Below are 16,093 nucleotides of genomic sequence, written 5' to 3' on the forward strand. Positions count from 1 at the left end.
GTATCGCTGAGGCACACAAGCCTCCCCACCAACGGCAAGGTCCATGGTTCATGGGGGGTTTCTTAAAGTAAGGTAAGTTAAAACAAAGTTCAGTAATTCTGTTATTGTGCTAATTTCATTGGGACAGATGGAGATATTCGTTAAAAGAGGGAATTCTTTAAAAGTGGGTTCATTAGAATCGGGTTTCACTGTAAATGATAAAACAGTATACAAGTTTAAGAAATCCAGATTCATTGTATTAACAAAATATTCCAAATAACAATACAACAATAATCACTCTGCTTGCTTCGATGTACACATCACACAACTTCTACCTTTACTCATTGTAAAGTTGCTACTTCCCTCTCTGGTGGTAAAAGTATAAGTCACATAAAAGATGACAGTAAATTTCCTTATGTTCATTATTTAAAAAAAGGAGACTGGTATGGAGTCCTGCTCCAAAACACAAATCCACAGCTTATTAAAAATTACTATAAGCTATATATAAAACACAAATTTTCATTCCTGCCACTAGTAGTGCATTGTGCTTGTACACAGTTTTCATTCACACAAAGTGATTGATACATAAAAAGAAACTGAAAGGAAACGAGAAAGCCACAGACACGTGGCAAGTGACACCAAGAGTTGTCGCTTTCATCACATTAATTACTGATCAGTAAAATAACATGATGTGTTAGCACACTGTGAACCTCAGAAACAATGTTTACATTTACAATTAAATGCACAGAATATCATAAAGTAAATTAGCCACTCACAGGTAACATGCGAACAAAATCATTTACAGCCTGTGTGAGACAGTAAATTTGCCACTGTCCTCCATTTAACAATTCCATCTTTAGTTTAAATGACAAGTATGGCATTTAGAAGCTATTTCAGAGTACAATACTAAATCCAGTGCTGTTGGTGCACAGTGTCCTTAACATATACCTCATGGAATATGTGTACAGCAATTTTCTAATAATTATCATCGTCACTCCTACTGCAGTTACATTTTGAATTCTGTATTTGAATATTATTCCTCCAATTGCTTGTCACTTATGTCCACTGTGCTGAGATATTATACTTACAATGGCATGTTGGACTAATGTACAATTGCTCTTCACAAAGATAGTTCAACACTAAAGCATATTGATGGAGTCTCTTACAAAATACATGATTTCAGAAAAATCTTACATGTCAAATCAGGAAAGCCTGATACACAAGTGATCCCAAGCTTGTTATAAAATTGTTCTCTCAACAGTTTCTGTGCCAGTTAAATCATACAGACAGTCTCTGTGGCCTGAGGCCTAGCCTGTCAATCACATGTTTAGGGAGGCAGTAAGTTGGGTCTACTGGCTTTATTGATGGCTCACCAAGCAATGACAATGCTGCCAGCCCAAACAAGGTATGGAAAGGATCTGGAATGTCACCAGGACGGTCACTGAAGCCTCCTGTTTCTGTGTCTTGGCATGCTAGAACAAATCTGGAAACAAAATCTCTTTGTTACAATAATGCAAACTCAATGAAAAGAAAGGCAGACAACATTATGGTAAAGAAATATTACTGTATAAACAAATTTCAAAATCCCATCAAATTAAACCCCAATGTATTTCATTTAGAGTATTCTTGAACTAAGTGCTGGAAAATTTTAAATTTTATTGTGTTTGACACACAGGAAAGGGTATGATTTTTTCCAAATGCATTGTAGAATGGAAGCACATACTTACATACGATCTTTTGAATTCAAATGCAATGAATTCCTTGTAACATAATTGTAAGAAGAAAAATTTTTTTAAATGCAGTTGGAGTGAATAACATTTAAAACACAACCTTACATGTGGGGTTGTACAACTAAAATTAATGAACACGCCCACTAGGTTATCATACTGGCTTAGAGAACTAACTGTGACGAAATCTCTTACATTTGTAGGGAAAGGAGAAGGGGAAGGGAAAGGGGAAGGGGTATGTGGGTGGGGGGGATGAAGGAGCAGCATGACAACAGTATGTGGTGTTTCTTCTACGGGAAGAAATAGGAACTGGTTGGAGGAAGTTGAAAAGTGAACAGGGACAAGTCACTCAGACGCCAGACTATGATCAGCCCACCTCTTATGAGGTCATACATCAAATGGGCATCTGCCATCTCTGCATCTGTGTATACTTCCATTGCATGAGCAAAGTCTGTGATTACCTCTACTTAGTAACCTGTGTGCTGGCAACAGTCATACTGATGATCGCTGAAACAGCTAATGTTACCTTTACATGAGCAATGACCTACATTCAGCGGCAAGAGGGACATGTAAAACAAAACACTGACAGTGCACAACATAACCAGACATAACGAAGAGTGCATTTTCCCCATGATTCTAAAGTTCTTCTTGTGTGTTTCCCATGATTAATGAGCTGGAGAAAATGAGTTGTAACATGGAAACAAAGCATTTCCAGACCAACATTCATATGGAATAATTTTTATGTCTATGTGTGAGGAATGTGTCCTGCAATTTGTGTCATACATTTTTGTTACACCCTGTATACAATGAATAGCAGTGGCCCTCTCATACAACCTCAAGGTGCACCAGATGATAAATGAAGAAAATGAACAAAGATTGCAAAATGTTGGCTCCTTGGTTTCAAGATACACAGAAACAAAATATTAAATTAAATAGGTAAATAAAACAAAACTCAGTCCACGCACAGTTCGCTGCTTTTCTCAAAAAATTATAAGTGGCTGAATACCACAAAAAATCACAAGTGTTTTCTTGTTGATTCTATTTTGAAACTTTGCTCTCACAGGTTTCTTGTGGCTCCTCCCATCTGTAATCTTTTAAAGCAAATGGAGCACTGTGCTTTCACTGATGCTGTACTTCATATACTTCTTCCAGACTAGGGTTGTGCCATTCTGTAATACATCTGATATCCAATGACGACAGTGAGAAATTACCATATAGACTAGATGAAGCAAGTCTTGCACACTGTATGTACATGTGTGTCATCCAATAGGCCACGCCACATGGTACCAGGAACATTACCGTCTCAACAACACTGTACTCATTTTGAAACCTTGTGTTTGTTGCTTGTTTCTGTTGGCACAGTTATTAAAATAGCACGGATTACTCTTCTCATTTTCTATTATACCACAATATTTCAAAGCAATGGAAATTTTACAAATAAAAATTACTTGTTTTTTAACAACCAAAAATGTTGATACTGTTGCTATGGCCAATGGATATTTTGGTTATTTACCCAGCTGTTAGTAAAAAAAAAAAAAAAAAATAAAACAAAAACAGCTGTTATAACAGAGGCCAAATAGATACCGAAAAATACATGTTATTCAGAACTAAAATATCGATATTGGTTTTAACTGGCCAGTTTTCCCCATCCTAAAACTTCACTTCTGATGATGTTTTTCTGATAAGAATAATGAACTTCTGGAAGTTGATAAACATGGCTTTAAGTTGAGCTCTGCTATCCCACTGTGTTCTGGATCTCATGAATACATAGAGCAAGAATGGTTTTACATAATCGGTACTTGGGGAAACCATGCTGATTCCTGCATTGGAGTTTATGGTCTCACAAAAGGTCGCTATTAACACCATGAAATAGGTTCCATAATTCACAATAAATTGACATTATTGTGATAGATTAATAGTTCCACATTTTGTCTTGAGCCAATCATTACATTGGGTTGGTGCATAAGTTCTTGATGTTTTTCCTTCAATATTTACAACAGCCTGCCAACAATGAGTTAACATTTCTATTCTGTAACACTCAAGGAAGTTCCCTGAAGACTATTTGATAGAGACCGGAAAAGGTAAATATATGAAAACACAAGAACAAGTGAATAATGTGGGTGTGGAATGACTCCCCAACCGAACTTCCACATACTGTTTTTTGCCAGTTTAGCAGAATGCGGGCAGATGTTATCGTGGAGTAGCATCACTTCACAAAGACTTCCTGGGCATTGTTCTTGGACTGCATCTGCAAGATGCCACCGTTGTTGACAATAAATGCCAGCAGTGATGGTTACACCTCACGAAATCAATATGTAGTACACCACACCACCACTGTTTCATCAGATGCATAACATTATCTTTTGTGGATATGTATGGGTCTTTGTTAGGGGTGTTGCTGCTTTGTTTGGACTCAACCATTTCTTTCTTTTCCTTATGTTAGCATAAATACACGATTTCTCATCACCAGTAATGACGCACGATAGGAATGGCTGGTATTGTTCATGAACCAAATTATGACAAACAAGCAGAGATTCACATTTGGCTAATTTCTGTGATTTTGGTTTAGAGTATGTGGAACTCATACACCCAACTTCTGGCTAATTTCTGTGATTTTGGTTTAGAGTATGTGGAACTCATACACCCAACTTTTGAACTTTCCCCATTGCATGGAAATGTCATACAATGGTGGAATGATCACAGTTCATCATATTTGCCAGTTCTCAAGTACACTGACACCTATCATTGTGGATTAATACGTTTAAAAGATCGTCATCAAACCCCAAAGGTCTTCCTGAACGTGAAGAGTCACTTATGTCAAAACAACCCTCCGTAAAAATGAGAAAAACATTTTTTTCGCCATGCTCTGTCCAGTGGCATTGTCCCATACATGGCACAAATGTTTCTGGCTGCCTTCACTGGTGTCATCTGTGTACTGACTTTAAACAGAAGATCATGTTGGAAATGTTCTGATTTCTGCACTTGGCACTCCATTTTTTTTAGTGTCCACAGCTCCACTATCTATCTCCAGATGACAAAATGACAACATGAAAACTCAAACAGCAACAGTGACGTACAAATAAGAAATAACAATCAGCAAATAAACCTGTAGCACCTGGAATACCAACAAGCAAAGCAAAAGTGCTACAAACTTATGCATCAACCTAATAGTTTTGAATGATCTGTACCTTTTATCCTATAATGGAGCATAATCCATTGCTTCAGTGACCTATGGTAAACTGGTATAAGAAGATGGGACCCTTCATTTGCTTATCTAACAGCACACCATCAGGTCCTATAGACTTTCTCCAATCAAGTAATTTCAGCAGTTTTTCTATTATGTATTTCCATCATCGTCTCATTCATGTTATAGACAAGTATAGGAACTGTATTCTGATCTTCAGTGAAGCAATTCTGGAGGACAGAATGGAATATTTCAGACTTCACTTTTATACCTTTCATTTTGACAATGTCATGGTCAGTGAGAATTTGGACAGAGGACTTCATTTCATTAACTGATTTTATACAGAACTAAAACTTTTTAGGGTGTCCAGACTTCTCAATGGGAAATTTGAATGAATTCATTGAACACTTGCCACACAGCATTGCTTACACTGATTCTGACTTCTCTGAGCTTTTGCCTGTCATCAATTCTTCAGATGTGAATCTGCTTTTCAGCTTTCTCTGCTTACACAGTAGCTTCCTAAAATAGTTATTGAATTATGGTGCCTCCGTCCTATCCCTAACTACCCATAACACCAACTTGTTTAGTTTATGGAAAACAGTACATTTCAATTTGTGCCAGATTCTCCTCCCCAAAGTTGAATATTTGGTATTAAATGCCCAGTTCTCGTCATTTTCACAGCACACTTATTAATTAGGACTACTTTCCTTTCTTAGCATTTTGTCAATTTGAGTGATATATGTGCTGTAAGAGCCTTGCAGTCACTGATACATATCCCCACACTACTGAACCTAAAATTTTGGCCCTGCTCATTGACAGCAGATCTGACATGTTTTCTTCAAGTATGGGCTGCATCATCAACTGATCTATATGATTTTAAGAGAATGCACTTAGTACAGCATCACAAGATTCTTCTTTATCACCACCCCTTTCTAATTCTTGTCTCCCATTCTACAGATCACATATTGACACCTCCCCCTATTACTACTGAATGAGTAGAGAATTTACATGCAATGTTTCTACCACTTTCAACAGTGTGATACTTGATATAGGCGGAAAATGAAAACATTAAATTATTATTTAAACAATATTTGGCATTTATCTTCACATAGATTATCTTGCATTTTGACTCTGTATTTATCTCATTACACATTATGGATCCTACATAGCAACAAATATTACAATGAAAAGCATTTTAGCACCATTGGTGTCCAACTAATCCTTTTAGTAAATATAACATTCTCAGTCTACTTTTTAGTGCTCTTTATTTATGATTTCAACCAATTCTCTGTTCAAAAGCCTCATGTGCATGGCACATATACTCTGCTACCCCAGAAAATGATTCTGCAATTAAGTGAATGATTGAACTATTATGGAGACTCAACATTCTACACCCAATAGCACACATTAATCATCACAGATTTGATGGGACCTTTGGTTTATGTCTTCCACCTAACTGCAACCCAGCTACAAATCATTAGCTGTTTTTTCATCCCTTGGAGAATCTCTTTGACTTTCTCGTACAATTTATCCAATAATGAGATATAATGTAGGCCTGAGTATTCCCTTTTTCAGATGGTTCATAAGCTTCACACCTTGTGAATGCGTCCCTTCCTCCAAATAATAACAACAATAATAATAAATTCTTTTGAAGCTGAAAAAATATTTTAATTTCTTCTTTAGTGGCTTAACCATTGGTTTACATTCTTCTCACTAAGCTTCAAAGTAAGTAGAGGACATAGAAATGGGCATCCCTAGCACTGAGAAGCAACTGAAACAGTTGTAAACAAATAAGTCTTGAGGTACAGGTGGAATCACAACACAGTTTTACAGAGAGTAATCTTCAGCATTGGCCACTTACTTTGCTTTCACTTATTACGAATATCTCACCCAGCGCAAAGTACCAAGCAACTGGGAGAAAAGTGCAGGTGCCTCCAATAGAGAAGAACAGTAAGAGAATGAACCCAGAAAATTACAGACTAGTATCCTTAAGATCAGTTTTCTTCAGAATTCTTGACCACTTTCTGAGTTCAAATATAATAAATTTCCTTGAGACAGAAAAGCTTCTGTCTGCAAACCAGCACAGATTTAGAAACCATCAATCCTTTGAACCACAGATGAAGGGCAACAGGCAGATTCCATATTCCGAAATTTCTGGAAAGTGTTTGACACAGTGCCCAACTGCAGACTGTTAATGGAATTCCAAGTACATGGAACAGGTTCTAAAGTATGTGAATGGCTCAAAGACTTCTTAAGTAATAGTGGCCTGGATGGCAAGTGTTCATTAAAGACAAGGGTATCATCAGCAGTACCACAAGGAAGTGTGAAAGACCACTCTTATTCTCTGCAACTATTTACTGATGATGCTGTAGAGTGCAGGAAATTGTCATTGTGCAATTGAAGGAGAATATAGGATGGGTTAGATAGAATATCTATTTGGTCTGTTGAATGGTACCTTTCTCTAAATGTAGAAAAATGTACATGAATGTAGATGAGTAGGAAAAATAATCCTGTAATCTTCGAGTACAGTATTAGTGGCAGCCGCTTGTCACAGTCATGTTGGTTAAATATCTACGCACAATGTACAAAGTGATATGAAATGGAACAGGCACATACGATTGGTAGTAGGGAAGATGAATGGTTGACTTCAATTAATTGGGAGAATTCTAGGAAAAGGTAACTCATCTGCAAAGGTGACCACATATAGGACACTGGTATGACCAATTCTTGAGTAGTGCTTGAGTGTTTTGGATCTTCACCAGGTCAGATTAAAGGAAGACATGAAAGCAAGTTAGAGGTGTGCTGCTAGATTTGTTACTGCTAGGTTCAATCAACATACAAACATTACTGTGATGTCTTTCGAACTCAAATGGAGAAATCCCTGTAGGGGAGAAAATTTATAGAACCAGGTCTTTCAATGACTGCAGTACAATTCTACTCTTGCCCCTTTTGTGAGTGTAATAGGAGAGGGAATGACTAGTAGTGGTACACGGTACACTCCACCATGCATAGCATGGTAGCTTGCAGAGCACAAACACGGATAGATACAGATGTAGAACTATGTAAAATAAGCAAAGGCAACCATTTACCTACAGAGGACTGGTATGTGGTGCACAGAAACAATAGGAAACAGTTACTACTAGGTTTCAAACTCTTGCTCTTTTTCTAGTAAGAGCACACACATTCTCACACACATCCACACAGACACCCAAACATACATGTTCAGAGTAATAGCGAGACAGTTACCATGACTGTGGACATTTGGGTGTATATCTGACAATCCTTCCTATTGTTCGTGTCATCTAAGAAGACAGTGCAATTTCACTAGTCAACAGCAATTTTTATCATCTGGAATGTGATACATCAACTAGTATGTATTTTGGAGTGTAGAATCTGAGTATAACTTTCAAAATGTTCTAGCACGTACCATTTTTGAGTTTTTAAAGGTTTTTTTATTTTTCATATTCAGTATTTCGCTTTTTGCTGTTCTCCTGTTTTGATGTTTAATTGTTTGTTTTTGATTTGCAGAGGAGAGCTAGAAGATCTACAAATCATCAGTAAATGGTTAGTGTGGTAATCCAGTGGTGTGAAAGAGATCCTCAGTGAGTGTTTCCTGTGAAAGATAGTGCAAACTTTGTGTGTTTAAAACTAACACTAAGTAAAATGGCAACTAGTAAATCTCATTGCTGTCTAAACAACCCTGACAACTTTTGTTATATGTGTAGGAAATTCACACCAAAAGCCCAAAGAAAACCAATTACTGATTTGGTTAAGAAGGCATATAAACTGTATTTTGATTGTCCTATTGGTGATCAAGATAAAAATTTTGCACCTCACATTTTGCCTCCCTACCCTGTACTACAACCTTAACCAAGTGGTTGAAAGGAAAACGCCAATCTATGCCATTCGCTGTTCTGATGGTGTGGTGTGGGCCTAAAGACCATTATTCAAGACTGTTACTTCAGCCTTACAAATATTTCGGGACATTCAAGCAAAACTAAACATAAAATAAAGTATCCACATGTATCTTCGGTGCATTTGCCTGTGCCCCATGATGAGGGGTTGCCTGTTCCTGTCTGTAACTTGAAAGCCACGGAACCAGACACCATGTCAAGTGAATCAGAAAGGTTTGAACATATAGAAGAGTACCGCCCTCAATATCATGACACTTCAACTCAGCTCTTTAATCAAAAGGAACTGAGCAATTTGGTTTGCGATCTACAACTTTCAAAACAACAAGCTGAACTCTTGGAGTCGATACTGCAACAACGGAACCTTCTAGCTCCAGGGAAAAAAATTTCCTGTTTCAGATCAAGAGGTGCTTCCTTTGCTCAATATTTCGATATGCACAATTCAATGTTTGTATGTAGAGATGTCAATGGTCTGATGATGCAGCTAGGTGTACAACACAATCCACAGGAGTGGTGACTAAATTGACTACAGCAAAACCAGCTTGAAAGCAGTACTACTGCATAATGGCAATGCATTTCCATCAGTACCTTTGGCTTATGCAGTAGACATGAAAGAAACTTATGAAACCATGGCTTTGCTGCTAGAGGCAATCAAATATAAGGATCATGAATGGCAGCTTTGCTGTGATTTAAAAGTTGTTGCACTCCTTATAGGTGTACAGGCTGGATTCACAAAATGCTGCTGCTTCTTGTGCCTTTGGGACAGCCGTGACACCAAGAACCACTATACAGTCAAGGAATGGCCCTAAGGAAGTCATATGTTCCTGGAAATATAAATGTGAACAATACCCCATTGGTTAAGCCCGATAGAATTATTTTGCCTCCCCTTCATATCAAGTTAGGCCTTATCAATAACTTTGTAAAAGCTCTGGATAAAGAAGGTGAGGCCTTCAATCACTTAAAGGAAAAGTTTCCCAAATTACGTGAGGCAAAGCTGAAAGAGGGTACATTTGTTGGACCACAAATAAGAAAATTGCTGAAAGATCCAACCTTTGATACCAAACTCACTGATATACAATTAACTGTTTGGCCTTCTTTTAAAGCAATTGTGAAGGGCTTTTTGGGTAACAGAAAAGACAAAACCTATGTTGTTGTTGTTGTGGTCTTCAGTCCTGAGACTGGTTTGATGCAGCTCTCCATGCTACTCTATCCTGTGCAAGCTTCTTCATCTCCCAGTACCTACCGCAACCTAAATCCTTCTGAATCTGCTTAGTGTATTCATCTCTTGGTCTCCCTCTACAATTTTTACCCTCCACGCAGCCCTCCAATACTAAACTGGTGATCCCTTGATGCCTCAGAACATGTCCTACCAACCGATCCCTTCTTCTGGTCAGGTTGTGCCACAAACTTCTCTTCTCCCCAATCCTATTCAATACTTCCTCATTAGTTATGTGATCTACCCATCTAATCTTCAGCATTCTTCTGTAGCACCACATTTCGAAAGCTTCTATTCTCTTCTTGCCCAAACTATTTATCGTCCATGTTTCACTTCCATACATGGCAACACTCCATACAAATACTTTCAGAAATGACTTCCTGACACTTAAATCTATAGTCGATGTTAACAAATTTCTCTACTTCAGAAACGCTTTTCTTGCCATTGCCAGTCTACATTTTATACCCTCTCTACTTCGACCATCATTACTTATTTTGCTCCCCAAATAGCAAAACTCCTTTACTACTTTAAGCCTCTCATTTCCTAATCTAATTCCCTCAGCATCACCCGACTTAATCCGACTACATTCCATTATCCTCGTTTTGCTTTTGTTGATGTTCATCTTATATCCTCCTTTCAAGACACTGTCCATTCCGTTCGACTGCTCTTCCAAGTCCTTTGCTGTCTCTGACAGAATTACAATGTCATCGGCGAACCTCAAAGTTTTTATTTCTTCTCCATGGATTTTAATACCTACTCCAAATTTTTCTTTTGTTTCCTTTACTGCTTGCTCAATATACAGATTGAATAACACCGGGGAGAGGCTACAACCCTGTCTTACTCCCTTCCCAACCACTGCTTCCCTTTCATGTCCCTCGACTATTATAACTGCCATCTGGTTTCTGTACAAATTGTAAATAGCCTTTCGCTCCCTGTATTTTACCCCTGACACCTTTAGAATTTGAAAGAGAGTATTCCAGTCAACATTGTCAAAAGCTTTCTCTAAGTCTACAAATGGTAGGAACGTAGGTTTGCCTTTCCTTAATCTTTCTTCTAAGATAAGTCGTAAGGTCAGTATTGCCTCACGCGTTCCTGTATTTCTACGGAATCCAAACTGATCTTCCCCGAGGTCGGCTTCTACTAGTTTTTCCATTCGTCTGTCAAGAATTTGTGTTAGTATTTTGCAGCTGTGGCTTATTAAACTGATTGTTCGGTAATTTTCACATCTGTCAACACCTGCTTTCTTTGGGATTGGAATTATTATATTCTTCTTGAAGTCTGAGGGTATTTCACCTGTTTCATACATCTTGCTCACCAGATGGTAGAGTTTTGTCAGGACTGGCTCTCCCAAGGTTGTCAGTAGTTCCAATGGAATGTCGTCTACACCAGAGGCCTTGTTTCGACTCAGGTCTTTCAGTGCTCTGTCAAACTCTTCACGCAGTATCGTATCTCCCATTTCATCTTCATCTACATCCTCTTCCATTTCCATAATATTGTCCTCAAGTACATCGCCCTTGTATAGACCCTCTATATACTCCTTCCACCTTTCTGCTTTCCCTTCTTTGGTTAGAACTGGGTTTCCATCTGAGCTCTTGATGTTCATACATGTGCTTCTCTTATCTCCAAAGGTCTCTTTAATTTTCCTGTAGGCAGTATCTATCTTACCCCTCGTGAGATAAGCCTCTACATCCTTACATTTGTCCTCTAGCCATCCCTGCTTAGCCATTTTGCACTTCCTATCGATCTCATTTTTGATACGTTTGTATTCCTTTTTGCCTGCTTCATTTACTGCATTTTTATATTTTCTCCTTTCATCAATTAAATTCAATATTTCTTCTGTTACCCAAGGATTTCTACTAGCCCTCGTCTTTTTACCTACTTGATCCTCTGCTGCCTTCACTACTTCATCCCTCAAAGCTACCCATTCTTCTTCTACTGTATTTCTTTCCCCCATTCCTGTCAATTGTTCCCTTATGCTCTCCCTGACACTCTGTACAACCTCTGGTTCTTTCAGTTTATCCAGGTCCCATCTCTTTAAATTCCCACCTTTTTGCAGTTTCTTCAGTTTTAATCTACAGGTCATAACCAATAGATTGTGGTCAGAGTCCACATCTGCACCTGGAAATGTCTTACAATTTAAAACCTGGTTCCTAAATCTCTGTCTTACCATTATATAATCTATCTGATACCTTTTAGTATCTCCAGGGTTCTTCCATGTATACAACCTTCTTTCATGATTGTTAAACCAAGTGTTAGCTATGATTAAGTTGTGCTCTGCGCAAAATTCTACCAGGCGGCTTCTTCTTTCATTTCTTAGCCCCAATCCATATTCACCTACTACGTTTCCTTCTCTCCCTTTTCCTACTGACGAATTCCAGTCACCCATGACTATTAAATTTTTGTCTCCCTTCACTATCTGAATAATTTCTTTTATTTCATCATACATTTCTTCAATTTCTTCATCATCTGCAGAGCTAGTTGGCATATTAACTTGTACTACTGTCGTAGGCATGCGCTTCGTATCTATCTTGGCCACAATAATGTGTTCACTATGCTGTTTGTAGTAGCTTTCCCACATTCCTATTTTCCTATTCATTATTAAACCTACTCCTGCATTACCCCTATTTGATTTTGTGTTTATAACCCTGTAGTCATCTGACCAGAAGTCTAGTTCCTCCTGCCACCGAACTTCACTAATTCCCACTATATCTAACTTTAACCTATCCATTTCCCTTTTTAAATTTTCTAACCTACCTGCCCGATTAAGTGATCTGACATTCCACACTCTGATCTGTAGAACGCCAGTTTTCTTTCTCCTGATAAAGACGTCCTCTTGAGTAGTCCCCGCCCGGAGATCCGAATGGGGGACTATTTTACATCCGGAATATTTTACCCAAGAGGACGCCATCATCATTTAATCATACAGTAATGCTGCATGCCCTCGGGAAAAATTACGGCCGTAGTTTTCCCTCGCTTTCAGCCGTTCGCAGTGCCAGCACAGCAAGGCCGTTTTGGTTATTGTTACAAGGCCAGATCAGTCAATCATCCAGACTGTTGCCCTTGCAACTACTGAAAAGGCTGCTGCCCCTCTTCAGAAACCTTTTTTTCTTGGAGCAGTATAGCTGTGAATGTGTATCTTGTAAATGTTTAAGTGTAAATTTTTAAAAAAAAAAAAAAAGAAGAAGAAGAAGAGAGTCAGGTGATGGCAATAAAAGTGAAGTGTTTCACAAGCAGGTGAGGCGGATTATTTACTGCATTTATAACTTTTTCAAACATGAATTTAAAAGCAAGTCTCCTAGGGTTGACAGTGGAGGAAAACACATGAATGGACTCCAGAACCATGTGGTGTCGGCAAGAGAACTGTAAAAAGAATAGTAAAGGAAAGTGCCAGAGCTGTAGGAACTGTAGAAACGGTGGTTTCATGTCGCCTGGAAAGCATCGGGGTCACAAGGAACCTGTAACACAAATGGATAGTTTTAACAATGATGTTTTAAAGTGCTCCATGTGAATGATGAATCCACTACGTAACAATAACATGTTACGGTTATGCAGGCCTCAGTGGTAAGCACTTCATCAAAGTAAAGAATTTTTTAAAATGTTGGTTCAAGATGTGTTTAGAAGAGAGTTTTCAGTTCAAAGAAGTGACCTAGGTGCAGCATGAACTATAACCCATATAAAGATTCACAATACAAGAGGAGGAGGTAGCTTAACAGTACATTACTTTGATGAAACATGGGTCAATTAGAATCATTCCAAGAAGATCTGTTGGAAATTGAGTGATGGTACTGGCAGTTTTAAAGTTCTCACAGGGACAGGTTCTCGGATAATTATTCTGCATGCTGACACTTCTTCTGGTTTGATTTCTTAGAATAAACAAAGTAATAATATTTCTTAGTTTTAAAGACTAGTCATTTAAGAAATGTTTGTCAACATGTCAGTTGCATACATAATAATGAGGACTTCCTAGCCTTTTTGATTGGGACTTCGTATCCTTTTAATTATGCAGACTACAATGTTCAATATATTGCCCAAGGAGAAGTTAAGCTTCAACCACCCAAGGAGAAGTTAAGCTTCAACCACCACGTTGTAAATCTCCGTCATTTTCAAGGCACAAACTGGATAAGGCCCTAAAACAACAGTAACTATTACTTGTCGAGATATCGGTGGTATTCGATGCTATCAGTCAGATTCCCTGGAGTCATTCGAAGATGATGGTTAATTGTTTGCTTGTTCAATGGATTACAAATGTGGTCTCTCACTGTAATATCGAACTTGTCAGTTTACACTCATAATGCCCGTTCACAATGAAAAATATGACAAATTACTGACCATTTTTACAACAGTCTTTTACATCAGTCTTTTCTACCACTAATTCTTTTTTTCTCGCAGTGATTACACTACACTTAACTGTCATCAAACACACACACACACACACACACACACACACACACACACCACACACACACACACACAACACACACACACACACACACTCTTTACACCTTAAAAAAAATTATATTGAGCAGCAGCAGTTGTCAAGCAAATATAACGATTTCGGTTTGTGTTTTAAGTTAATTTTGTTGTGTATTAAATTTTTACTTATAACGCAGTTCAAATCACAATAAATGGTAATTATTGCGAGCAGTTTCAACGTCGTTTTGAGAAAAGTTGCACTTTACGTCTTCACAAAGCTGTATCAGCTGTTCTCGCCTCCCAACATCATGCAGAGTAAATCTGTGGAGCAGTGGACGTAAAGTTGTCAAGACGTAAATTAATATTTCGCTCATGACAACTGATCGAAATTGGTCTTAATATTTATTATTCCCCTCATAGATATGAATGTATAATACAACGTACCATAGGTAAACAAGCACGATTGTTGTCTGCAGCAATGCAGTTCAGTAACGTGGACTTTGTTTGCCCACTCTGCTGTCGCGCATTCGCAGTTCTCATCTCCCCCCCCCCCCCCCCCCCCCCCACACACACACACACACACACACATACTTTCTTTCTGCTATACTTCTATACCCAGAAAAGCCATCCCAGATGATCCGAGCTTTAGTATAACTAGTAATAGATGTTCACTGTTAATTTCTGTCTTTAGTAGCACATGAAACTAATTCCTTTTACTCTGGTTCACTTTATTGCGAACGAGATTTGTGATTTGTTTCACAACGCCATTTTACTGACAATGTTCTGCATACCACTCTTCTGGAACATAAAACACACACTTCTTTATTACCTTTATTAATTGTGTCATCCACCAATTTTGAAATTCTCTATTACATTTACCTTACACTTTTTGTTTCTTTGCCAAACTAAAAAAAAAGCCTCACAAGTTTAAGAATGGTACTAACTATGTATAATTGCAGTGTACAATGCAAGTGCACAACAAACAAAAACAATTACCGCAACAATATCACAGTACAGTACTTGTCGGTAGAGGTTGGAAGTCATTGTCATTGGAATAACTGCCAAACTATGTGCTCTAAAAGTGGATGAAGGTGTATCAATATTCACAAATTGGATTACACCTTGACTCACAGTAAGTGTGCATAAGCAAAGATCTGTCATCTAGAACTTCTATGAGATCTTGGCCCGACAGCCCATTTGTGATGATCTTTGTTGCTGTGAGTTTAAATGCAGATGAAAAAATGAATTACATTAAGTGTGCCTATCTAAACTCCTCATTTAATATGGTGCTCAAATTATTTGTTCATGTGACATTAATGGGACTAGTGCCACTGGTTTGTTGTCCTTTCCTTAGGGAAGTGGCAGCAAGTGGTGGGAAGAACACCATGTACTCTAAGTATGTATGCCTGAGGGCCTCAGGCATGCTGAAGAAGCTTTTCTGGTAGCCACTGAGGGAGCTGGGTTAAGTAGTTGGAGACTGTGGAACACACTGGGACAAATGATACCTGTCAACTTGGATCCGAGGTCATATTTGGATCATCCAGGCGACAGGTAGAGAAGGTTAAGAACACCAGCCTTTCTGACAGAGTTTCAATGGAACTCACAGTCTCCAGCATTGTCCAATGAACAGGTCATGGTCCTGTGCCTCTCAAGTCATGTGGAT

At 38.3% G+C, this 16,093-nt stretch overlaps 1 protein-coding gene across 1 annotated transcript in view; it reads right to left on the reverse strand.

Annotated features, from left to right (window-relative positions):
• Nucleotides 1-208: 208 nt before the first annotated feature.
• LOC126191282 (geranylgeranyl transferase type-2 subunit beta) overlaps nucleotides 209-16,093 on the reverse strand; it is a 69,667-nt gene continuing 53,782 nt past the window's right edge. Inside the window, exon 7 of the mRNA XM_049932091.1 lies at nucleotides 209-1,462. Coding sequence (XP_049788048.1) covers nucleotides 1,258-1,462 — 205 coding nt within the window. The 3' untranslated portion in view covers nucleotides 209-1,257. The remainder of the gene's footprint in view (nucleotides 1,463-16,093) is intronic.

Source organism: Schistocerca cancellata, chromosome 6 (genome assembly GCF_023864275.1).
Source record: "Schistocerca cancellata isolate TAMUIC-IGC-003103 chromosome 6, iqSchCanc2.1, whole genome shotgun sequence".
Taxonomy (NCBI): domain Eukaryota; kingdom Metazoa; phylum Arthropoda; class Insecta; order Orthoptera; family Acrididae; genus Schistocerca; species Schistocerca cancellata.